The 24,910-nt window shown below is 54.0% G+C and overlaps 1 protein-coding gene across 5 annotated transcripts in view; it reads right to left on the minus strand.

Annotated features, from left to right (window-relative positions):
- The window catches only part of PEAR1 (platelet endothelial aggregation receptor 1), a 60,286-nt gene that overhangs the window by 22,365 nt on the left and 13,011 nt on the right, over positions 1-24,910 (minus strand). For 2 of the 5 annotated variants that reach the window (XM_030542193.1, XM_030542191.1), the window contains exons 1-5: positions 5,787-6,106; positions 4,927-5,022; positions 3,623-3,727; positions 2,945-3,045; positions 1,534-1,626 (exon numbers count right to left, since the gene is read on the minus strand). In XM_030542193.1, the coding sequence (XP_030398053.1) occupies positions 1,534-1,626; positions 2,945-3,045; positions 3,623-3,727; positions 4,927-5,022; positions 5,787-5,917 (526 nt within the window). In that variant the 5' untranslated portion in view covers positions 5,918-6,106. Of the gene's footprint in view, positions 1-1,533; positions 1,627-2,944; positions 3,046-3,622; positions 3,728-4,926; positions 5,023-5,786; positions 6,108-24,910 lie in introns of those variants that run through there. The other 3 variants (XM_030542194.1, XM_030542195.1, XM_030542192.1) reach the window with 2 other exon arrangements.

Consider the following 24,910-nt stretch of genomic DNA (forward strand, 5'->3'; position numbering starts at 1 on the left):
AGTCCCGCCCACTCTCACCCATTAGACCTGCTGCTTCCCATTAAACAGATTGATCGGTTAACGAGGGCTTAATCATTATTGCGTCTTTCAAACCATTTATTAGTTATCTGTTCGGAAGTTGCCACATGGAAAAGGTTGCTTGATTGTTTTAAGTGGTGACATTATTCAGCGGGAGACAAGGGGAAGTCACTCGGGTTAAAGGGAGGGAATTTAAACAGGGATGGTTTAGGCCGAATCCGGGGAAATCTTCCTACGGGAGACGGATCAGAACAGTCTCACCAAGCGGCGGGGTGAAACCCCCGTGCTTCACAGATTTCAGACTATCCGCCCCCAAATCTAACTGGACAAGCCCTAGGGATCATTTCAGAAGCCCGATGATTTCGGGGGCCACCCAACACAAGACCCTTTAAAGCTATCTGACAGCCAGAGGGCACGGGGCCCTTTCCCCAGATCCAGCTACTTTTAAAGGCTCTGCAAGTTGAGTCCCTCCCCTTAAAAAGCTAGGTGCTTTCTAAACTCTTGGCAAAGGGCCCTGGTCCTGCGCCCCCTCCCACACCCCGTGATGCAGGGGCTCGGGGGCTGCTGTTTGGGGAGCGTGGCATGCATAGCAGGAGGGAAGAAAGAAAGAAAGAAAGAAAGAAAGAAAGAAAGAAAGAAAGAAAGAAAGAAAGAAAGAAAGAAAGAGCGAGTCATGGCAGACAGACAGGGATGCAGTGACTCAGTGGGGGTTTTGCCCACAGCTGGCTGCCCTTCGCTGAGGATACCCTGAGTAACCCCCTCCCCTTCCATCTGGGCCATGGGCTGCAGCCCACTCCCAAGCAGCCAATGACCCCCAGCTCCCAGGAGCCACCCCTGGTGCGTGGGAACCCACTGCCTCAGGCCCCTGGGCCCAGGGGAAGGACATGGAGGCTCAGGAGCCGGAGTCTGGGTTTAATTTGGCTGCAAGTGGAGGGGGGAGTGGAGGTCCCACACGCCCTGGGCCCAGACCAGGATGCCAGGGGGCTGAGGAGGGGCGAGGGCTGGCCAGGCGGGATCCCGCTTTAGCACAAGTACCTACCGTGCCTGGCGTGCTGATGGCTGGCCTCCCCCTTCATGTGTGTCCCCTAAATCTTAGTCCACCCACCACCTTCCCCCTCCCTCCACAAAACCCCCAGTCTCCTCCCCCTCCCTCAGTAGCCTCTCCCCCATAACCCCTCACTCCATAACACCCCCATTCCTCACCCTCCTCATCCCATACCTCTCCCACCACTCTGCCCCTCTCCTTCACAGCATAGTTCTTCTCTGCCTTTCTGCATTGTCAGCTCAAAGCCAGGCCCATCCCCAGACCCCCCGTGGGCTAGCGTCACCCCAACCCCTGCTGCCTCTGGCCCGCCCGCCCACACTCGCTGCCTGGTGTCTGCTAGGGACGACTCCCCCACCCTCAAATCACCGGCCAGGCTCCTGGAGGCAGAGCCACGCCATTCGGCTGCAAGGCAATGGCCCCGGTGTGCCGACCCCAGCCCAGGGTGAAGGGGCTGGGCCTGTGGTACTCACCACTGGAGCAGTCTGTGCCCCTCCATCCCTGTTCACATTGGCACTGATCAGGATCCACGCACCTCCCGTGGACACACTCCTTGGCACATCTGGCTGCAGGGAGGGCAGCAGGCAGAAGGATTCAGTCAGCCTGCTCCAAGATCTCATTTTATTAACGTCTAACCTGGCATTTCCAAGGCACTTTTCACCCCCAAACGCTATAGACTGGTATCACCCAGCCACTTCTGGGGTGGAACACGGCAGCTATATAACAGCACTCAGCAACACTGCCCAGAGATCACTCGGCCAGCATTGAAATGCAACCACCTCCGGGGTGGAACATGGCAGCTATTCAACAGCGCTCAGCACCGCTGCTCAGAGATCACTCAGGAAATGCAGCCCCTTGCAGGGTTCTCAGCAATACTGCACAGCTATCGCTCCCCCAGCACAGAGATGCAGCCCCCGCCCCCCCCCAGGTGGGGGATAACCTGGCAGCTGTTTAATAGCCACTCAGCACCATGGATCACTCACCCAGGTCTCCCTAATCCCTGACCTGGAACAGGGGCCCACACCAGTGAGCTGAATCACCCCTCTAGTGACCAGTCCACAGAGGAACCTTCCACTGCTTTCTCCCAGAGTCAATCAGCCCCCCCCCCCTCGCCCCCGGCTTGGCCGAAGGGATCCAAAGCTGATGAAACACAGCAACAATTTATGGTCTGGTCTGAGTCTGCTGGGGCGAGGGGGTGGGATGAGGGGGCTGTCTGTGGGGATCAAGGGAAAGTTAGGACAGGCAGCCTGGTCTCAATCAGGCCCGGAGCATGCTGGCTTCCCAACATGGAGCCAGCTGGAAGTGGCCAGGAAGGGTCCCATGGTAGCCAGGTGGCCTTAGGCCATGTGTCTGCAGGAGAGCTGGCAACTAAAACTGTGGCATGGAAAGAAATCTGAGAGGGCTGGAAGGATGGGGGAGGATCAAGGAGTGCGAGACAGGACAAACAGCAATGAGCTGTAACGAATGTGCGTCCCCTCTGGGATGGGTCCTGGCAGAAACCACGCTCGCTGGATGAGCCGGGGGCTGCTGGGTCTCTCAAATCCATTACAGAAGTATGATTTCTCAGAGTGCAGCGGAGCCAGGATGTGTTGCAGGGCACACAGTGGGGAGTGAGGATGGCTAGGAGAACTGGGCTAAGCAGACAGGAAAATGAACCATGAGCCCCATTTTAAAGGTAGAGAAACTGAGGCACGGTGCTGGGGGCGGGGGAACGCTGCTCAGGATCACACAGCAAATCAGTTACAGAGCTGGAAATGGAACCCAGGAGTCCTGCGTCCTGGTCTGACAGCAGGCCACCAGGCAGAATAATGCCACCAGAGCCCTTCGATTTCTGCAGGAGCATCACCCCTGGGGCCCATTAATGACTGTCGGGGACAGACTTACGGACACAAACATCTGCACTCTCGTAGTAGCCTTGGCAACAGCGGTACCTCTTCCGGTAGTCAATTTTCACCGCCTGTCGGTATGCTGTTTTGTACACAATCCTGTGCAACATAGAGTAAAAAGCAGAGTGATTCCCACATGCAGAACATGTATAGAGAACAAACCACACCTGGGGAACTCACCGCCCCAGGAGTGTGCTAGGGCTCACCCATGTGTTGAGGTCATGTCCGGGTTACTGCCACCATGCTATATATGGCACTGACTGATATGGACAGAGTGTGGGTTAGCCAGCCACCAGGGCAGAACAGGGTTTCATCAGCGGAGTGCCATGCTATCCAATAATTCTGGCGTTAACCTTTGGAACTCACTGCCACATGTTCCTAACCAGCAGAGCAAACAGCAACCAGATAATATTGGAGTTAATCTGTGAGACTCCCTGCCTCAGACTGGTGCCAGGTGAGCTCACCGAAATGGGAACAGACTAATGTTAACCTCTGAAACTCACTGCGGCTTGTTAGTAGCAGGGTCAAAACAGTGGAATTCACTGCTGCCTGTTAGGAGCGGGGTCAGCTTGTGGGAGCTGTTCTGGGATAAGCTCGTGGGATTCCCAGAGAACTCTTGGGGACAGTGAGTGGTGGGTTAGAGGACATTTGCCCATCCCAGAGGGGCGTTCCTTACTTGTGCTGGGTACACGGCTTGAGAAAACTCCAGGTTCCATCACACGAGTCCTTGGAGGCCTGAGCGTAGGGGTGGGCGTAGGACTCCTTTGTCGCCGTGGTGAAGCTGCCGGGGAAAAGTCGGAGCCACTTCAGTGGCAGCCCAAGGACGGCCAAGGGAAATGGCTGATTCAACTCTCCCCATTGTGGCAGGGCCGTGGCTCAGTGACAGGGGCTGTGTACCTCCCATGCAGGACACCCGGGATGCAGTCCTTCTCCTAGCATCCCCATGGCAGTAGCCGGTGCCTTTGAAGCAGAGACACAAGGTTCCTGCCCTATTCCTGGGGACAGACTACAATGAAGCAAGGTCTGCCAACTCCTGGTGCTTTTCATAAAGCCCCAGCTCCCAGAGTCATGAGATTATGGGGGACATACAGCCTTTTTTTTAAAATAAGGCAAGCTATTTCTAGCCATCATCGTTGTGGAGTAAAGCTTGAAATCGCAACCCCTAAAGGCTGAGACACCAGGAGACAAATTATTATTATTTTAAACAATCTCATGATTATTTTTTGGTTCTTGGGGGTTATGACTGGGGGCTGGCAACACTGGTACCAGTACCTCTAGAGCCACAGAGGGATCATTACAGCCTGGAGCATCTCAGTCCCTGGCAAAGGGCTATTTTCCAAGTAGATACAGAGATAGCCTCAGGTTAACAGCCACACCTCTGGGACCAACAGCTTCTCTGTATGTGATGGTGTAAATGCAGGTCAGGCCAACCCTGCCATGCTCCAGCTATTACCATGTATTGTTGCTACAGAGCGTGCTGAGCCCTTTACAGACATGGACCTAGCCCTGGACAAGGTCCAGTGGCCAGACACCCTCACAGCTGTAACCAAAGCTGACAGGATCACAAGCAAAAGAAGTTAACATGTTAACTGGTTCCTTGTACTCCCAATTTGACTGTCTGTCTCCATCTGTTGTCTCGTGTCTTCTGTTAAGCTCCTTGGGAGAGGGACAATCTTTATGTTCTGTGTCTGTACAGAGCCTAACACCAGGAGGAGTGGGGGGAGTCCTGATCTGCGCCTGGGGCTCCCAAGTGCGACCACAATACAAATAAGACATAAGAAGAAGAAGAAGGATGAGAGAAAGAGATAGGGATGAAAAGACCAAGGGTGAGCAAGGTAAAGCAACACAGAAAGCAAGACTCCATTGCACGGATCGGAGATGAACCCCCACCAAGAGGTCTCAGGGGAGCAGAGCGGAAGGCCTGGAACCACAAATCCATTTCACCTGGGGCTCTCCACCCTCCCCCCCCTCACTCCTTACCTTTCCCAATAGCTGCAAACGTTGGGGTCGCTGGGGTTGAGAGAGGTCGCCAGGTGCATCTGCAGCCCCAGCAGAAGGATCACATGCAGCTTCATTCTGGTGGGAGGAGAGAGAAACGAAGAGGAGTTGACAACGAGGAAGAAAGCCCAAGAAGCTCACTGTCAAGAGGGTCACAGAGGTGGCTGCCCACACTACAGGATTTGTAGTGAGGCCCAAGCACAAAGCTCTGCTCCTTGAGCTAAAGGACGAACTTCGTTAGCTGGTAGCAGTAGTAGGTTGTTATCCACTTTGTGTTAGACCTGCAGATGTTGCCAGAAGCTTTGGGAATCATGCAAGGTTGCTCTGCACCCCTGGAAAGGGGGCACATCCTGTTTTATTCAGGTCCTAAACTGAGCCAGAGAAGGACCCAAACCAACGCTGCCAGTCCAAACAGAACAAGCTGTAATCCAAAGTCCATCTAGACACCTGGCCGACAGCAAGGATCGAACCCAGAGCGAAGGTGCCAAAAGCACAAGCTCCTACCACGTGAGGTAAATCCTGCTGCAGTGAGTCAGCAACAGGCCGTTGAAGTTAACGGGGCAGGCCACTCGTTAGAACCTCATTCACTACAACATCGACTAGATTGCGCATATTGATATACACCACCCCCCACCCGCCCGCCAGCTTTGAGGAGTTCGGATCCGGAAGTGACCTTTGTGGTCAGCCCCTGTGTCTGTGCTGAGGCTAAAATCAAATCCCAAATTTGAGCATCACTGAATATTCAACAGACTTGTGTGCATGGCCACCATCATGCCAACCCCTCCAGAGTATTTACTGACTCCTCCCTCCCAGCTGCCCAGGGATGTTGGACACCTACCAACCTTGACACATCAGCCCTAAATGACTGGCCCAAGATCTTGCACAGGGAATCCATGGCTGAGCTGGGAATGGAGCCCAGAGCCTCAGCCTGCTGCGGTCCTCTGCTCATTGGACCATCCTTGTCCCAGTGCATTGCGTTCAGTCTAGGTAGGTTCTTACAACCCTCTCATCCTGGTCTCTGAGTCCATCTTTCCATTCTAGCCAGACTGACAGTCCTCAAATCGGGAGGGGAAAGCCGCCGGGGCTGATGAAAGCACGAGGCCAAGCCCTTCTCCCCAGCGTGACGGGCGCTTTTCTTAGCTAGCTTTTGGTGTGCGACGCCAGCCTCTTCCCCGCCAGCCAGCTGGGAGCTCCGAGCAGGAAGCGCGGTGTGAAAACAGGAAGCAGGTTGTGTCGAAGATGCTTCCCTCCCGCCCCAGCTGATGGCACCTCCACATGGGCAGGCAGCAACGGCCGCATCAGCCCGAGACTTCTAAGAACACTACGTCCCGGCTGGAAACAAAGCAGGCCTGCTCGGTCCGTGTCGCCAGGCCTGAGCTCACCGTTACGTGCCACCCCGCTCTGTCGGACACCACTCATTGCCTCTTGCCTTAGGGTTTGGCTACGCTGCAGGTGCAATTCCCAGCTTGGGCAGACATGCGTGCGCTTGCTCTGTCCACGCTAGCTCATGAAACAGCCCCGTAGCCTTGGCAGTCTAGGCTAGACACCCAAGTACGTACCGCGGGTCTCAAGTGGGTCTATTGTTAGCACGATCAAAGCTAGCAGGTGTAAATCTACCTGAGCTGAAATTACTGCCCAAGCTGCTGCATGGATATAACCTTGTATGTAGATGCCAAACTCTTTGGGGCAGGAACTGTTGTTTCATTATATACATGTGCAGCACCAGGTGTCACAGGGTCCTGATTCAACCCGGGCAAATCATAGCTCACTGGCTAGTCCGAAAAAGTTTTTTTTTAAATTTGTTTCGGGTTAAGCCGAAATTTGTTTGACATTTTCAGTGAATCAAAAAGCCAGGGGAAAAAATTCACTTTGGGTCACACAAAAAGTTTTGTTTCGATTTGGAGCATTTTCTCCTGGTTTTTTTCCTTCATTTTTAAAAAATTCAAATGAAGGACATTTTCTAAATGACCAGCTGCTTTGAATGGAAAAAAATCAAAATGTTGCCTTGTGAAAACGTCCAAAACGAAAGGTTTGGATTTTTCCAGAATATCTCTTTTTTTTTTCCTGACAAAACAATTCAATGAAACTGATGCAAATTCACAAAACGTTTCAGTGTCACCAAATCTGAGCTTTTCACTGGGAAAAAAGTTGCAGTGAAAAATGTTGCCTAGCTCTAGTCCTGATTTCTGACGGAAACCGCCGAGCACAACTGTACAGCTGTTCCCACCTCCCAGCACAGAAGGGTAAGACACGCATCTCAGCTGGACAGTCTGCGTTTTGGCCTCATTCCCCTCGCACAATTGTGAGGCTACCTCATAGCTGCGCTGAGCCTTGATTTGTTATTTACACCCATGTATCAGGTTGGAACAGAGGCAGGTCACACACAGCCTTGTAGGAGCTGGGAGAAGAACATTCAAAGCAGAGACCCCGCAAGGTACATGGTGATCTGGGAGTCAGGACTCCTGGGTTCTATTCCTGGCTCTGTCACACCAGCAAGTCACATCTGTCCTCTGTGCCTTGGTTTCCCCACCTGCACAAAGGCAGTTATGCTTGGCTAGCACTTGGAGATCCTTGCATAGAAGGCTTTAGGGAAGGGCAAAGGCTTATTCTGAGCAAGCTCTGTTCAGGCTCCCCTTTTCGCTGTGTGAGGGCCAGCTGCAGGGCTCTGCTCCAAAACTGAAGCGTCCCCACAGCAACACAACCCCCCTGGATAAAGTGCAAATTAACAATTCCTCTAGCATCGTCCTCTGCACTGGAGAACCAAGCCAGCCAGGCCAAGAGGCATATCCCCGCCCTGTACTTGGCAAGCGAAGCGGTCCCGATGGAGGGTAACGTGCTGCAGAAATCCAGCTCTAGGCATCGACACTGAGGGTTTTGGGGTGGTGGGGTCAGGCGGAAAATAGGGGGCTGGGCTGAGAATCCCAGGTTCAGTGGCAAGGGAAAATGAGTTTGTTGCAGAGGGACAGATTGAATCATAGGGTAACAAGAGAGTGAACGAATCGTGCATTATAATACATATAATATTATAGTAATAATCAGCCCTGTGCACACTAGGAGTTCAAAGGGTTTTGTAAAACTTAACCAACTGAGCCACACTAGATATCGTTATCCATATTTTTACGAGTGGGAAAAGGAGGCCCGGGGAGGTGATTTGGTGATGAAGGAGGACCCAGGCGTCTGGTCTCCCAGCGCCTTCCTTTCACCACTAGGACCGCTGCCTCTCCATAGCGAAGTGCTCTCAGATGGTATACAGCAGGGCGATGCTCCTGCACAGGCTGAGTCTTTGGCTGCCTGGAGGGTGTGAGACTAGAATAAAAACATAAAGCTTTCTAAAAAGAAAAAAAAAAAAAGCTGGAGTGGGGGCGGGCTCTCAAATCCCCTAATGAGCGTTTGGCTACTCCGTGCAAACACCACACAACTCCGGGCCCACCCGGAGCCCCCAGGGGCAGACTCGCCCCTGGCTGGAATCTAAAATTAGAAAATGATTTGCTTAGATTTTACATCAAGAAGCCATCTGGCTCCGACAGGCCGAGCTCGGACTTTAAGTTGCAAGAGCCGAAAGAAACCCTGTCCCTTCCTCTCGGAGCTGGTCGTGCCTGGCCTGAGGAAAACATGGCTCGGAGAAGAAAGGCTACTCCGGGGCAAGGGCCTTGGATGAGCTCGGCAAGATTACGTTTCTAACTGAGGCTGAGTCAGACAGGAAGGGCTATATAAACTCTCCTACTTCAGGGCCCAAGCCGATGTCTCCCTGATAGGGGTCAGGAAGTAAGTTATTCCATAGCTGCCTCCTGCAAAGTCTCCTCTGAACCAGCTGGTGCTGGCCAGTATGAGGGACAGAATCCTGGACTAGATGGCCCAGAGCAGTGGTTAGGGTGCCATCCTAGGATTTAGGAGCCCTTGGTTCAATTCCCTACTCTGATACTGACTCCCTATGTGACCTTGTGTGAGTCATTTAGCCACTCTGTGCCTCAGTTTCCCCATCTGGACAACAGGACTAAGAGCTCTGCCCTGCCCCACAGGGGTATTGTGATGAAGGGGGGGGCACAGAAGCTCCTCTGACAAACCCTGGGTCTGTTCCCACCTCTCTCTGGTTTCTTACCATAGCCAAGTGATCTTGTTTTACTGCCACGCTGAGCTTGTACTGCAGACACTGTGCCCTCATGTGCGTTACACTGCCCAGTTGGTGCCTGCCAGGAGAGCAGTTTTGTGCTGTGGATACCTGTCAGCTAGGAATCAGGCTGAGGCCCTCTAAACTCACTGCACGTAGGCAGCCCTCAGGTGGGAATGCCTTTTAGTGACCAGTCTATATTGGGACCGATGATGCCAGACAGTGCTCCCCCTGCTGGTGAGCTGACGACTGACAACATCTCCTGCGCCTCCCGATATAGACCAGCACAACCTCTAGTGTGGACGCAGTTAAACCAGTATAAAGCAGCCTTGGACCAGTATGGTTGACTCCCAGTATAAACAGCTTTCTGCCAGTCCTGCTGCCCCCCGCACCAGGGGGCTGCCCCCCGTTAACTCGGCTGGGGTAACCCGGGTGCACAGCCAGGCTTAGGTGTGTGTACAGTGTCCTCACAGGAGGCCCTGCTCGGCTCAACATGCCGACAAAGTCAGAGTCAATTAACTATGGTGGATCTCAGGCATGCTAACGAGCTGCGCATTTCCCTTTAGAGAAAAGCCCTCATCTCCCCCTCACCTTGTAGCAGTGGGAAGGCAAGAAGACCATGCTCGATGGGAGGGGCCGGGCCCACCCCACTGACAGCAGCCCCCCACACCTCCTCCCCCAGAGGGGAGGGGAGGTTAGAAAATTTGGAGCGGGGTCCACTCTGGGTATACGGCCTCCCTGCCCACCCACACCCCACACTCCTGTGCCCAGCCTCCCCACACTTCCCTTTGGCTGGAGCAGGGAAATCGGCACTTTGCTGAGGCAGGCAGTTTTTTTGATCCCCCCTGCCCTCTCCTCTCCTTCCATGGTTCCCCCAGGGCCCCGTCCTGCGCACAGACCTCCAGCAGTGCTTCACCTGCGCCCTTCTCGCTCAGCCACCCCCCCCAACCCCTTGGCCGATCTCTCTGCTCTGCCACGACCCTCGGCCCATGACCCTGGCCGGAGCCGCTGGCTCGCCTGAACCGTTCCCAGAGGACGCAGGGAGTCAGGGCGGGACCCTGCCCCAGGGAACCGCCAATGCCAACCAGCCTCCTCCATCCTGCTCCCTTTGGCCTCGCCACCAGCTCACCCTGAGATGGGGTGTTCAGATTTTGTCCCTATATCAGCCCCTGGAGAGCGGGGAAGGGCGAGTGGGAAGCAGGGGCTGATATAGGGAATAGGGGAGAGGAGGATGAGATGGGAAAAGTGGGAGAGCTCCAGCATGTTTCATTTTCACCCCCGGGATCAAGGAGACCTGCTGGGCCCCGAGCAGCAAAATGCTCTTGATCTGGTGTTTGAAGAGGTTGGATCCAGAGTTCCGATCAGAGGCAGCTGCAAAATTGAGATCCAGCCTGGGTTCAGATTTCAGGCACCCCAAAAATTGAGAAGTGTCTCCATTCAGACTGCCTCGAAGCTGGGTGGGAGTAGGGTTGAATCTGTGGCTTTGACTGGAGATAGCAGAGGCCAGATTGTGAATGCTCCTGATATCTGCAGGGGATGGAAGCAGATCCAGACCAGAGCTCTCTCAAAGTGTGATGGGTGTTTGGATCCAGGGTCAGAAAATAGACCCTCCCAAAGGCAACAGAAATCCACCAGATCAGATTCCACCAGCCATAGGCCCCTCATTACTATCTGCATTACAGCAGCACCTTGGAATCAAGGACCCCTTGTGCCAGACACCGCATTGACACTGTCCTTGCCCCAAAGGGCACGAGACACCAGACAGATGAAGGGTGGGAGGGGAAACTGAGGCAGAGAGCGAGGACATGATTTGCCCAAGGTCACCCAGCAGGTCAGCGACAGAGCCAGGATTAGAACCCAGGTCTCTCATTGGCCAGCGGAATAGTCTAACCACTAGGCAACACTGCCTCCCATAGGTCTATTTGCAGAGTCAGGCGCTGCTTGGTGCCTTTAAAACGGTCCCAACCACTGAAGAAGCAGCCCCTGGAGGCACCTGCAATTGATTAGGGCCAGAGGATGCTACTTCCTGCTTGCTCCCCTCTGCACATGACTCACAATCCCCCCACACACACCCCATCTACGCAGACCACCCCTGTCGTGCGACCCCTCCATAAGAACAACAGCTTGGAATGAGCCAGTTCCCTCCCTCCTGGAGACGGCGAGGCTCCAGGCAGGCAGGTGGGGGAAGGGGGATAAACCGCCCCCGTCTGAGCGCTGACCCCTCGGGCTGGATTGCTGACAGGATGGCTTGGATCAGAACCCACTGCTGGCCTCTCAGGGGTTGGGTTGGACTGCTGAGCGTGCAGCATCTAGGGCTGCCGCCCCCTTGTGTCTTAATAATCACAACCAGATTCGTGCAGTTTAAAACTCCTTCCCTCCCCCCGGCCCCCACACCCCTTTCTTGGCATGGATGGAACATTTTAATTCATCAGAGAGAAGAGGCCTTGCACAATAGCACCAGCAATACCAGCTCTGACCACACTGCCAGCTGGTAGGTACCCCTCCCTTCCCAATCTATGCAACAGATTCCCCATGGAACACCATAAATACATCTTGCCTGGCACCCTACATCCCAAAGGATTTTGTTGTCAATATATCTACAGCGACCACCCAGCACCAAAGTACAGAACGTACCCACTGTTTATCAGTCACAGAGCAACACTGGACGGAATCACTCACCCAGCACTGAAATGCAGCCACCACTGGGGTGGAACACACCTGCTGCTTAGCAGCACCCAGCAACGCTGCACGACAGTGTAGGGCAGGAAGTGAAGAAGAACCCAGGATCTAACTGAAAGCGCGATGGCAAGTGGAATTTGGCCAGGACATCAGGTCTGCCACCTCCACTTATAAAAAGAGAATTGGGATTCTGTGCGGTTCTACATCTCATCCCCCAAACAGCATCCCAGCTGCTACCCGAAACTCAGGGTCAGCCTCAACGGTGGAGGAAGAGCCCCACTTCCTGTACTACCCCAGGGGTCTCCTTAGACACCCCACCACCCACACAGTTAACCCGAGAGAGGACACAAGGCCAGCACAGCTCGCAGCAGAGATTCGAAGCCTCTCCAGGCCACTCCCCTTGCTTTGCCCCAGAGACCCCGTTTTATTCAGCTGACAGCTTCAGGTTAGGAAACCAACTGGCCCACAGCTCCTCTGCCCGAGAGACGGAGTCCCGGTGCAATTAGTACATGATCGGATACCAGCTGGGGGCTGGGGCCAAAGTGGGAGCATAATGGCTGTTAAGGGAAAGGCCCCGGCCTTCTGGAACAGAGCAGAGGCTGGAAACCAGCAGACTGCAGGCACTGTGGTCTGCTCGTGGCCTGGGAGCTGCCTCCAGGATCCTTGGGGAAGCTGTAACTTAAAGGGCAACCAGTCTTGGAGAGAGATCGGGGTGGGGGTGGGCTTGGACCAGCCCGAAACAACCCCTCCCCCACTTCCATTGCATCCTGGAGTAGCACCCTGCAATTTCATGCACTGGGGAATTCGCTGCCTCTGCTCGAGGACTTGCAACACCCTGGCTCTCTGTATCCTCTGGCACCAGCCGGACTGCGGAGGGAGCTGGAGATACCACACTGGGTGGACCATGTGCTCGAACACATCTAAGCCACAGCACCCGAGCCGCATGGGTCTTACTGAGGAGGGCCGGGGGCAATGGAGGATCTCGTTTAGCTAGCCCATTAGGGGGCTCATAAAGGTGGTGTTGGAGCACCGCCAGCCAGGGTGCATGCTGGTCCATGTGCAGCTGTATGCGACATTACCACTGTGGCAGAATGGCCAATAGTGGTATGGTGGGTCCCATGCTTTTCCTGGGGGCTAGATGCCACCCCTTGCCCCTGCTCTTGGGGCCCTGAGGGCCCTGCTAGTGGCCCGGGAAGGTGGTAGAGAAGGGAAGCAAGGGATGGGTCTGGGTTTGCCCCTCACTCCAAGCCCCAGCCCCGCTCAACTCTCTTCCCCTCTTCCCCCTTGGGTAAGATTACCCTTGGTCCTTGACACTGGGGGAGGGAGACCAGGTCTCTGGTCTTTCAATTCTCTGCAGCACCCTTCCCCACTCCAGTCCCCCAGCCCAGATCTGCCTAAAGCGGGGTGGGGGGGATATTAGGCACCTGACAGGGCCTTAATTGACTACAGGTGCTCCAATTAACCTTCCCTAGTCTACAGGGAACCTCGCCTTTAATTAGCCTAGGTCTTATGTATCTCCCCTCAACCACCCTCCCACCGAGCAATGGGTGCTGCCTGGGCGTCTCTTCTCAGTGTCCCCTTCTGGTCCCCTACTTTTGGCCCTTTGACCCCCCACACCCATTCCTGTCATTGCCTTTGTCGTCCCCCGAACTCAGTTGGGTTCTAGGTTTAGTAGCCCTCCCTAGGCTGGAGGAGGGGTTCATAGCAGCAAACCCACGTCGGGGTGCTCAAAAGGACACACTCTCTCACTGCTCCCTGGCCTTGCTGTACCACACCGCCCAGTCGCTGTGTCGGCCGCACGACCTGCGATAACGAACAGAAGAAAGGACATTTCTGGAGTTACTACATGATTGTGCCGGCCAGGTCCTGTCCTTTCTGCTATCATCTGCCCAAAAACTGCACCTATGGAAACAATTTTCTACCTAGCCCCATACATACCCATCTACCTACCTACCTAACCCCATATGTACCCATCTACCTACCTACCTAGCCCCATATGTACCCATCTACCTTCCTACCTAGCCCCATACGTACCCATCTACCCCTATACATACCCATCTACCTACCTACCTAGCCCCATACGTACCCATCCACCTACCTACCTAGCCCCATACGTACCCATCTATCTACCTACCTACCCCCATACACCCCTCAGTCAGTCTACCATATGCCTCCTCTATCAATCTATTCACCCCCGCCATGCACCTTCTATCATGTATCTAATCTATTAGCTTTCCATTTCCAGCATGTGTCTATCCACCTGTCTACCTATCCATAGACTCACCTTTTCCATCAGCAGTATCTATCCATCCACCTATCCCTTCATCAGCCAGATCCACCCTCTGCCATCCTGCCTAGGTAGTTTACTCTGAATGCCTCACCGGGACAGCTGAGCACTGTTATTATTGCAGCATTTATTCCTATGGCTCCTTGAGTCAGCTACGCTGCCTTGATCCACCGTGGCACAGGGTGGGGCTGAGCACAGGGGTCTAATATGGGGCGGCAGGCGGGGATACTGTGGGCTCCACCCCAGCATTGATCTGCTGTGGCAGGTACAAGGTGGACCAGCGGGCTCTAATTCGTGCGACAGGAGGCAGGATGAGATGGATCAAGGCTCCGGTGGGGCACCCCAAGCATTCTGAAGGCTCCATAACGCATGTGGACGTTGGTCCCAGTTCACCCGGCATGCGGAGGGAGCGTTCTCAGGCTCAGCAGCAGAATGGCTCGCTGGCCCTTTAAAGCGTGCATCTGGACTGCATCAGGCAGTGTAATTGAACAGAACGATCCTCCCCATTAATCTCGGCTCGGCAAGGCCTCCACATTGCTGTGGGGTTTTATTTAAACCGGCTGGAAACAGGAAGTGACCCTGGAGCTTCCCCATTACCAGCTGGAGGTAGTGTGGGAAAGTGGTGCCCTTGGACGGGGACACACACACACACACACACACACACACACACACACACACACCCTAGTGCCCTGGTTTTCCCCATCCTGGAGACGCTAAGGGGGTTGGGGAGGAAAAGGAGCTGATCCCCCACCCCTTGCTGAGATCTGCCAACAGCCTGATTCCCAGTTACTGACTCCCTGCGCTTGGGATGGGGTATTGCTTTAAGCCACCATTGGGCTCCCGGTATTCTAGGGCCATGTGGGCCCCAAATTCAGTTAGAGCAACCTCAGGGCTGCTCTAACTTACATTCTGGGAAGCACTAAGTGGCTGCAGTGCGGTGTGCTCCTCCAGCCTCGGCCCTGAACTTTCTCCTACACCAGTGGCCTGGATCAGGTTTCAGCTTCCAAGCTGGGAGCTTCGGGGCACGCAGGGCTCTTATGCCAGCTCCATGCTGGACCCAGGTCCCTGCATGGGGGTGGGATTGTTAGGTGGCTGTTTCCACCCACTTTAAGGCCGCTACACACTACCAGGGTGGCCTAGAGGGCCCTGAACGTCACTGAGAATCAAGCCTAGAGGGTTCAGGGATTAACTCCAGAGAGGGACCCCGAAGCTCCCAGCTTGGATGCTGAAACCGCATCCCCTTGAGTCGCCGATAGCGGGAACGTGGTGTCAAACCAGCTGCCATGTCAGCCCCCATGGGCCACTTCGTCCCATGGTTACTCAGGGTTTCCTGGCAGCCCCAAGAACATTCTCGCCCAGTGGGGAAACTAGAGGTTACAGCCGGTCAGTGGCAATGTAGTGACTCCAGCCCAGCAGGGTGACAATCCACCCAGCAGCCTGGCTCGAATCCTGGGAAGGAAGTGTGCTAGAGGGGTCAGGTGTAAACTGGCACATCTCCATTGACTTCAGTGCAGCTTCACTCATTGACATTGGCCGAGCGAGGATCTGGCCCTCAACGTCAGTTTCCCCCAAGCTGGATTAGCTGCATCACCTCAGCCCACAACTGAATCTCATTTAGTGATTTCCTGGTCATGTTTCCAGATCCCCTTGGCACCGTCCACCTGTCCTGCCTGCTGTTTGCAGCTCCACCCACTTGACTTTCATCTCCTCCAACGCTCTGAACTGCTTCCTCCGGGTGATCAGCATTTTCAATCAGACCTGTCCTCAAATGAGCCTGACGTTTCCCCAGCTAGAGACCCTCAGCTCCCCTCAATCCGCCCAGCTCGAGACCCCCAGCTCCCACCAATCCCAGGGGAACCCTCAGAGATATCTCCCAGCATCCCACCAATCCTTGTGGTAACCCCTGTAGAGACCCCTCAAGTTCCCCTCAATCCCGCGCTCCCTCACTCGAGACCCCCCAGATCCCCATGCTCCCCCTATTAGAGACTCTCCACTAAAGACCCCCCAGCTCACCCTGATCTCCCTACTAGAGACCCCCCCACAGCTGCATACCTTGTCTATGGCTGGCATTTCCAAAGGGCCCAGTGGGAGCGCCAAGCCCAGATCCCATTCACTGGCAGCTGGACGCTACGTCTCTTTTGAGCTGATTGGAAAACTCTTTTCTTGGGGCCTGATTCTCATTACCACTAAGGCCCCTTTATAGCGCCCTTGGCGGCGTCGAGGGGCCTGACAGAGGGTGTCAGTGACCGCTGAACTCGCTGCCCCAGCTGGATTTCAATGGGGGATAATTCCCTGGGGCCTGTTAGAAACTCTTATCATCTCCAGCTATTGTCATATTACAGGAGCACGCCACACTCCCCCTGCTAGAGACGCTCCCGGCTCCCCTTGGACCAGGACCCCTTGGTGCTCCACAAACACAGAACAATGACAGTCCCTGTCCCCAAAGAGCTTAAGGAACCCTAGTTAATATGTGGATTTCAGTACAATCCTGTGGGATCTGGTGATTCCAGCAAAGGATCCATTGGGATGCTGTGTTACTGTAGGACCCCGGGAAAGTCTCTTGAAGTCCATGGACCCCAGTCCCCAGTTTTGGAGAAAAAAAATGTGATCAGAAATAACCAGGAGCCTACTTAAAAAGCATCAGTGGAGACATCCCCGGGGAAAGCGAGTAACATCAGACACAGACTCCGCCGGCCGGCACCTCGGGTTGGAGCCAAGATCTGGGAGGAAAACTAGCGTTTGTCAGTGTGTTCATTTCTTTGGCAGCTCTTTGCAAGGGATGGGAAACCGTTGGGGATCGCGATGCTAACTATGTGGATCTCAGCCGGGCTGGCGTGGGTGGAAAAAGCAATTCCCATAGCTAAGGTTACTATAACACCATAGATAGAGAGATCGAGATGGGGACGGGGATAGAAAGACAGAGGGAGTGTGCAGGGATAGATAGATAGATAGATAGATAGATAGATAGATAGATAGATAGATAGATAGATAGATAGATAGAGGGGGTGTCTGGGAATAGATAGATAGATAGATAGATAGATAGATAGATAGATAGATGGGGTGTCTGGGAATAGATAGATAGATAGATAGATAGATAGATAGATAGATAGATAGATAGATAGATGGGGTGTATGGGGATAGATAAGATAGATTCCACTGCAAGGGCCCAGCTCTACGGAAGTTACTAGGAGTTGAGGGCCCTCAGCACTTTGCATGAGGAGATCTTACTTTCCCCCTGACCAAACCCCACTCTTGTCAGCTGGTGCCTTGCACTCCTTTGCACGCTGCATAGTCTGATGTTCACCCGAGATGTGCTCCGCTCTCTCTACCCATATAGCTTGGGAAACATGTCTCCTTTCCGGTACCTGCAATAGCTCTCACGGACTCCAGAACCCCCAGGATGCTTGGTTCAAACCTCAGCTCTGGTTAAATCTTAATCGGTTGTATCCATTCTAGGCTGGCGGGCACAACAGGCAATAGCCAGTGGGGTGGAGGAAGGAGCTCTTTCAAAAAGAATGAAGCCGTGAATTCCTGTTTGGTGTTCCTGGCCCTCTTCATTGCTAAGCTGTCCTAAGAGGGTTTGCAGCGGTTCTTGGGATGAGAACGCCACCGTGCACTGCTTGTTACTGGATGAAATCATGCGGCAGCAAGTCTCAGAGCCCAGGTCAGCTGACTCGGACTTGTGTGATGGGGCTAGAAATGGCCCTGCAGATGTTCCCGCTCGGGCTCTGAGACCCATCCGCCTCGCCAGGGGCCCTAACCACTGAACCATCCTTCCTCTCTAGCCATGAACTGGAAACTCTGCTCCTTCTTCTGAGCCAGCTGCTGGCAGAGACAGGATGCCAGGCAGGCCTTAGGTCTGATCCAGCCAGATAGTTCCTCCAACTCTGCCACTGCTCATTCTTTAGACTGGGGGAATCTTTCCCAGCAGGGGTGGGACTAGATGAGGGGAAGGATTCAAGCTGGAGAGCGAACGGGAACCGTCAGAGGGCACAAGTACGTGAGCCAAGCGTGGGAATGGACGAGGTCAAGGATCTTTTATTTACTAACTACGAGGGTGATTTCCAGTCCCGTACTGCAGCAGGGATGCCGCGAGCTGCATGGCCAGCTGACCCGTCGCCCTTCAGCCCTCTAATGCTCTTCGCTTCAGACAAACTACATCTCAACACCAGGAAACCGTCCCTGCAAAAGCTGGCTCCCCTGACGTGTATGTGGGTCACAGCGAGCCGAGGCCGTGGGGGTGGGTACGTCACTCCACTGCCTCTCCCTAGCTCGGCCACAGCCACCGGCACTGCTGCTGGAGGGGCAAAGGGACAGCTGGCACAGATCCCCCGCTGGGGTAAAATCAGCTATATGGGGTACCAGTTCAAGTTAGGGTCAGGTTGGTAGGGCCCAAAAGACATGAGCATTTCGTGCCTCTGAGGTATTTAGGGAGCCCGGGAGTTAGGCCTTTGAGTATCTGTTCAGCAGCCCGTGTGAGATGAGTCAAGGGGTCTTGGTCCATTTCCTAGCAGGCCAGATCCTGCCCTGCAAAAATCCCCACCACCCGCCACTGGCCCCCTTCTCGGCAGTGGGACCATTCGGTGTCTCAGTAGCTCCCCCCAGGCTCAGCCTCTCCTTGTGCTGAGCGCTGTTCAGACAGAGAGAGGCACAGTCCCTGCTCCAAAGAGCTCGCAGGCTGAATAGACAATGGGTGGGAGGGGAAACTGAGGCACAGTGTGAGAAAGTGACTTGCCAAAAGTCACATGGCAGAGCTGTGAATAAAACCCAGTTGTCTCATTCTCCTTTACACAGAAAACCCCTTCACACGGCCCTTGGGGCAGAGCCTGTCTTTCTGCCCTGTGTCCATAGAGCACCTAGCACACGACTGGGGCTGCGAGGCGCTACCATTATACCCTAATAAATAAAGACACCAAGACCATCCAGCATCCTGGCAGCACAAAGCAGCCGTAAAGTGTGGGGGGGGGGGATTTCAGCAGAGCAGCTGCAAAGGTACCAACGAAATGGGCTCCTGACCACAGGCCTTTCTGAGCACGCTGAGCACACAGCCCAGCTGTCCAGCGACGGGACAGTGGCCCAGTTCAAAGAAACCTTTGCCACCAAGGACTGTCCATCAGATCCCAGGCTCGCTCGCAGGGGGCGGGAGGGTACAGGGGGTGCTTCTTCCAGGGGCTTATGTTTTGTGCTTTATGGTTTTGTGTCAGTTGCAGCCCTTTTATCTGCGTGTTGATTAATTTCCTGTGTGGAAGTGTGTCTCTCTCGCCCAGCACACCACATGACTCACCCCTACGCACACACTAATATTCACACATTTCCCCCCCACATCAATCCACACACCTCCTCGTGAATGTGCACAGGCTGTAGTGTACACACACATGCTGGAGCACCTGGTGCACACGGAGACACACAACATCCATAAACGTCCTGTACATACACTCTGCCCGCAACACACACACACACACACACACACACACACACACACAGCACACACATGCTGTACGCACACCCGTAACATCGCACACTGACTACACATGTTGTACGCACCATCTGTGTGTTATCCACCGCACATGAACATGTTATCCGCACAACACCCTCACCCCTCCATCTACTGCTCCCATCCATCCAAGCCATGTAGTCACATTCACCACACACCAGGCATATACACAGCCACACATGTGCGCGTATATGACCTATCAGACACACCACAGGCCCTACCACACTTGTAGACACTCGCACAACACTCACATAGACACACCGACACATCAAGCACCCACCACACACACCTGCTCCCACACCTGCCACCCCCCAGCCGCACCCATGTGCACACAGCACTGCCCCCCCAGCCACATACTCACCACGTGTACACCCAGTGTGTACGAACAGACACATCCATTCAGCCCCTTTCACACTCGCCAAAAGCCAGAGGAGGGACTCACAAAACGGAAGCACACCATACCGTGCCCTTGATCTCTCCAGCCGACAAACCCAGTCCAGGGCGAGGCTCCAGCAAAGCACACTCCCTGCTTCCAGGGAATCTCCGTTTACTGTGATTTCTCATTCAATCCTGTGTGCTGAGCCACTCAGCCATTCCTACTGGTCCAGCTTATAGAGGGCCTGATTCAAAACCCACCCCACCTCCGACTTCAGTGGGTTGTTGGATGAGGCTCATAGGGGTTGGACACCAACAGGTCTGACTCCGCATCGGAGTGGAATGCTAACTCAGCCTGATTTAGGACCAATATTCTGAGCACGTGCCCCACATTCCTGGCAACCCCCATTCCTGGGGAAAACCCTTCCCTAGCCCCGACCCTGCATCAGAGCAGCACCTAGGAGTCCCCACCAGGATCGCTGCCCTAGGAAGGGCACATACCGTCTCTGACCCTGAAGACTTTTACAGTCCAGACAGAATTCTTACACCCAGGCACAGAAGTGACGGGCCCAGGGCCACAGGTGGAGTATGTAGCAGAGATGGGACTTGAACTGAGATCTCCCAAGTCCGGGACTGGGGCCAAGCCCTGGCTGGGATGATTTAGTTGGGGATTAGTCCTGCTTTGAGCAGGGGGTTGGACTAGATACCTCCTAAGGGCCCTTCCAACCCTGGTATTCTATTATTCTATGATCAGCTTTCCTCTATTGTTAGCATACCCCACTGCTGAGTGTGTATTCAGGCCCCGATCCCTGCTTGGCCCGATCCACAGAGAATGAGGCTGTTACAGCCCCTTATGGCTTTGGCTGTTCTCCAGCTCGAGCTGAAATGGCTCAGTCGTTTAGCTCTGGAGGGCCCTGGTTCAGTCCCCACTGCATCAGCAGAGACAAAAGCTGCCACGTAAGTGGGGGCTTGCCCACAATTCACTCCATCCCCTGAGGATGCTGCTTTATTCACCTCCACTTAGGCCAATCCTGCCCCTCACTGACCTCGTGCAGGGCTTGCAAACTCTGGGCACGTCCGATCAAGCTAGCGCAAGTACGTCCGCTCGACCCGGAATGACAACTTCCCGCCGCAGAGTGGGCTGTGAAATCGGCCCCGGTGGCAGTGAAAGAAGCAAGCGCTTTCCCAATGCTCTTAACGAGCTCCTAGATATTTCCACAGGTGTTGTTCCTCCGAAGGGAGTCGCCTGGGCCAGGAGCATTTATAATCTCCAAGAGGCTTTTATTGGGATGGCTGGAGGCTGTCAGTTGTCTGGCAAACGTCCCCTTCTCCTGGATCATTCCCACCCAGCCCCACTCCAGCCTATTATGTTCCCAGCGGGCTGTGCCCAACAACACCAGGTTTAGGAGACCCTCACCGGGGACAGGGCAGCACCCAGAAAGGTTTAGCAACCCACCTGCCATTGCTCTATACTGGAGAAGTCAGGACCCGCAGAACGGTGCACGTCACCCCTAGCACAAGCCATCACTGTCCGAACTCTCCTGAAAGGGCAGAAAATGCTCCCTCTGGTCTCATCTATTCACCCCTTCTCCATCTGTCTGTTTATCTATTTTCCTTTCCCTTCTCTGCGCTGCTTGCTAGCTGACAAAAAAGAGAGTGAATCTGTACATACAGCAGAGAAGAACCTTCCTCCTTTACCTATCCATCAGTGTCTGCATATGTATCTATTTATCCATCTACCCTATCTTTGCAACCGCTTCCTTGATTTCTAGTTAAAGAAGAAAGAACAAATATGAATTAGTGGATGGATCAGAAAATATCCTTCTTAGCAATGTGTCTAGCTATCACCAGACACAATCATCCACCCATCCTCAGGGGTACCCATCTATCTACCTATGTATCTCCATACATAGTCATCTATCCATCCATCCCTCTATCTACTCTCTCTCCTCTCTCCCTCCCTACCTCTCTGTTTAAGACGCAAGAGGGAATTTGAGCTGTTGTGAATCTCAGGGGCCTATCGAGAACCCAAGTGCATTTTCCCAGGCTTCCTGACTTTGCTGTGCCAAAATCTCGTGCCACAAGGAAAAACCGCACCATAATTCCTGCTGGCTCCAGCGTCGAGTGACAGCCGAGTGGCTGCTGCTTACCCCACCGACACCCCTGGCACCGGGCGGCGTCTCTCCTCAGTACGGCACTGGGGCTGGGTTTCTGCAGCCTCAGTTTTCATCCCAGCGCTTGACAGGACGAGGAGCTAAACGCGTAGCCCTGTGCAGAAACGGGAGCATCTCAGCAGTCAAGAGCTCAGCCATCCTGGGACAGCAGATCCCGTTGGGTTGAGAAAGGAGCCAGGATCGCCCCAGGCAACATGGGTCAGAGCTCACTGCCGCGGCTCAGGATGCCTGGGCTCTGCTCCCAGCTCTGCACCGACTCCCTAGGTGACCTCTCAGCCCCTCTCCATGTCTCGGTTTCCCTACCCATCAATCTGGAGCGGCAAGGGAAAGGGGGAGTGCTACAATATTGACCCACCTCTGTTCAGTTCTTGGAGACGTAGGACTGAACAGATGCTTTATAAGTGCTACTGCTACTGCTATTCCTTGTGATTTGCAAAAGCACCTCATGATTTTGGGGTGCCCAGTTTCCCACGCCCTAAAAGGGGTGACAAAGACTCCACAGCTGGGGCATCCATCCATCGCCTTGACCCTGCTGCCGCACTCACTTGGGAAGAGCAAAGGCCCTGGTTCTAATCAGGAGCGGGGTCCCGGGCCAGAGCCCCCAGCCACTGCTGCGAGGGTGAGGCAGCTCCTAGGGCCACAGCCTGGCTTCTCGGGGTGCGTGGGGGGTTCGTGTTTGGGTTTTTCTGAATGCACCTGAACACCCGCAGGGCTGACGAGCTGGGGGAGGCTCAGCTGCTGTTTGGTGGGTGGGTAATTGGCCTGGCTAAGGGATCCAGGAGGACTCAGGCTTGCTTACCCCTAACCTGAGAGGGAAACTCCAAGGGATCAGAATCCAGCATTGGGAGCTCTTAGGACAAGGGGATCCCTTTCTCCATAAGGGAGGTCGGAGAGTGGGCTAGTGGCAAAGCCAGGGTAGAACTCAGACATCCTGGCCCCCAAAGCCCTGCCCCAGCCACTTAATCAAACTGCCCGGCCTGCCAGAGCTGGGAATAGAACCCAGGAGTCCTGACGCCCCATTCCCTGCTTTAAAAGCTTTGCGTAGGTCTTCCCTGCAGGGTTAACCCAGGCTCTTGCAGGGGTGTTCCCCTAAACCTTCCTCCGGGCCATGCACTCCCCCTGCCCCGCAGAGTTCCCAGAAGGACAGACAAGTTCTCCCACAAGGGAAATAAAATCAGAGCCCAGCTCAGCAAACCACAGGATGCGCCCCTAGAAGTGCTAGCAACATACACGGGGGAAATGCAGAATCAGGGAGGACACGGTAACTCGGCCACAGGGTTTTGCAGGGTGGCTGTAACCCAGGTGCTAATCACCCAGGCGAACTCTGCAGTAAAGACAAACCCTCTCAGAGCTAGCGACAGAACCCTGGTGTCTGGACACCCAGTTCCCTGCTGTAACCACTACACCGCATTCCCCTTTCAGAGCTGGGGACAGAACCTAAGTACTCGGCTCCAACCACTAGGCCAACACTACCACTCAGAAAACAGGGTTAAAGCACACCCTTAAAGACTCAGAAACCAGAAGGAAAAAAATATACCAGATGTGAATTCGGTAGGGCCCTAGTCATGAAGAAAGAGAGGTGCTAAAATCAGGGGAGAGGTAACATAGGTTCCATTTATACAGAGGAAACCTGAATTTGTAAGCTCTTTGGGGCAGGGCCTGGGTTTTTATCTTGGGTTTGTACAGCACCTGGCGTGGGGGGGCCTGGTCCAGGACGGAGGCTGCTGGGCAAAACCTCAATATAAATAAGAAATGATAGTAATGCAGGGAAGCATTTAAAGCATGTGATTAACTTTAGGCCCATTTGGTCATTTGCACTAATGAACTAAAATCAATGACATCTGCACCCACTTTATGACCCCCTTTACACTGCCAGAGGGGTGTAAAGATGTAGTCTAGAGGCAAACCATATCCATTGACTTCAGGGTGTCTGAAGCACAATCTTATCGTTAAATGCCTGCAGTATGGTGACGCTGTGCGTGGATCCCAGGGGGCTAGGTGCTGTACAAATGCACAGCAAATAAAAAGGCTCCTTCCCCCAAGAGCTTTAGTGCTTCCCCAAACCGGAGCCTAGGTCACAGGCCAGGCCTCACTACCGCAATGTCTGCACCCTGCGTCCCACACCAGCCTCGATTAATTCAGCGTCAAGCGACAAGCTCCAAACCACAGGATTAAACATGGGACTTAAGTCTGAGCGTGAAGATGGTTTTCATTAGCCCCCCTCATCTCCGCTCAGCCAAAGCCTTGGGTTATGAGAAACCCAATTAGACTTGTACAGACTGTCAGGGATGGATTCTGGTCTCCACCCGTGTAAAACCGTTCAGTCAGTCTGGATTTACCCTGGTGTAACTGAGCTCAGAAGCTGGCCGTTACTGTATATTCAAAAAGCACAAACCCTACGGATATTAACTGGCACACACTGAGCATTCTTCTAAATAGGGCGATTCATTTCTTCTGCTGCCTAGTATTTTGCAAGTCTAGCACCTTCCACCCAAGCCGCTCCATGTTAATTGGCTGAGCCTCCTGACTCCCTTGGATTATCAACCCAGTTCCACAAAGAGGCAAACTGAGTCAGCAGCAGCCCTGAAGAACCCAGGCATCCTGGCTCCCAAGGCATCTGCCCTCGCCATTAGACTGCACTTCGTTCCTTTCATTCACGTAAAGTGATGTGTTTTCCATGCCTTGTGATGCTGGTTCCCAGAACAAAGGATGGGGAGAGAGAGGATAGAACACATGTTGCTCCTGCTCAGAAAGGCTGTTATGCCTCAGACAAAGCCATGCCCCAGCTACATTAAATTGGTGTGTGGCTTGCTTTCCAGCATGAGCTCACTCATATATTTGTCACTATG

The sequence above is a fragment of the Gopherus evgoodei genome, chromosome 24 (genome assembly GCF_007399415.2).
Source record: "Gopherus evgoodei ecotype Sinaloan lineage chromosome 24, rGopEvg1_v1.p, whole genome shotgun sequence".
Classification (NCBI taxonomy): domain Eukaryota; kingdom Metazoa; phylum Chordata; order Testudines; family Testudinidae; genus Gopherus; species Gopherus evgoodei.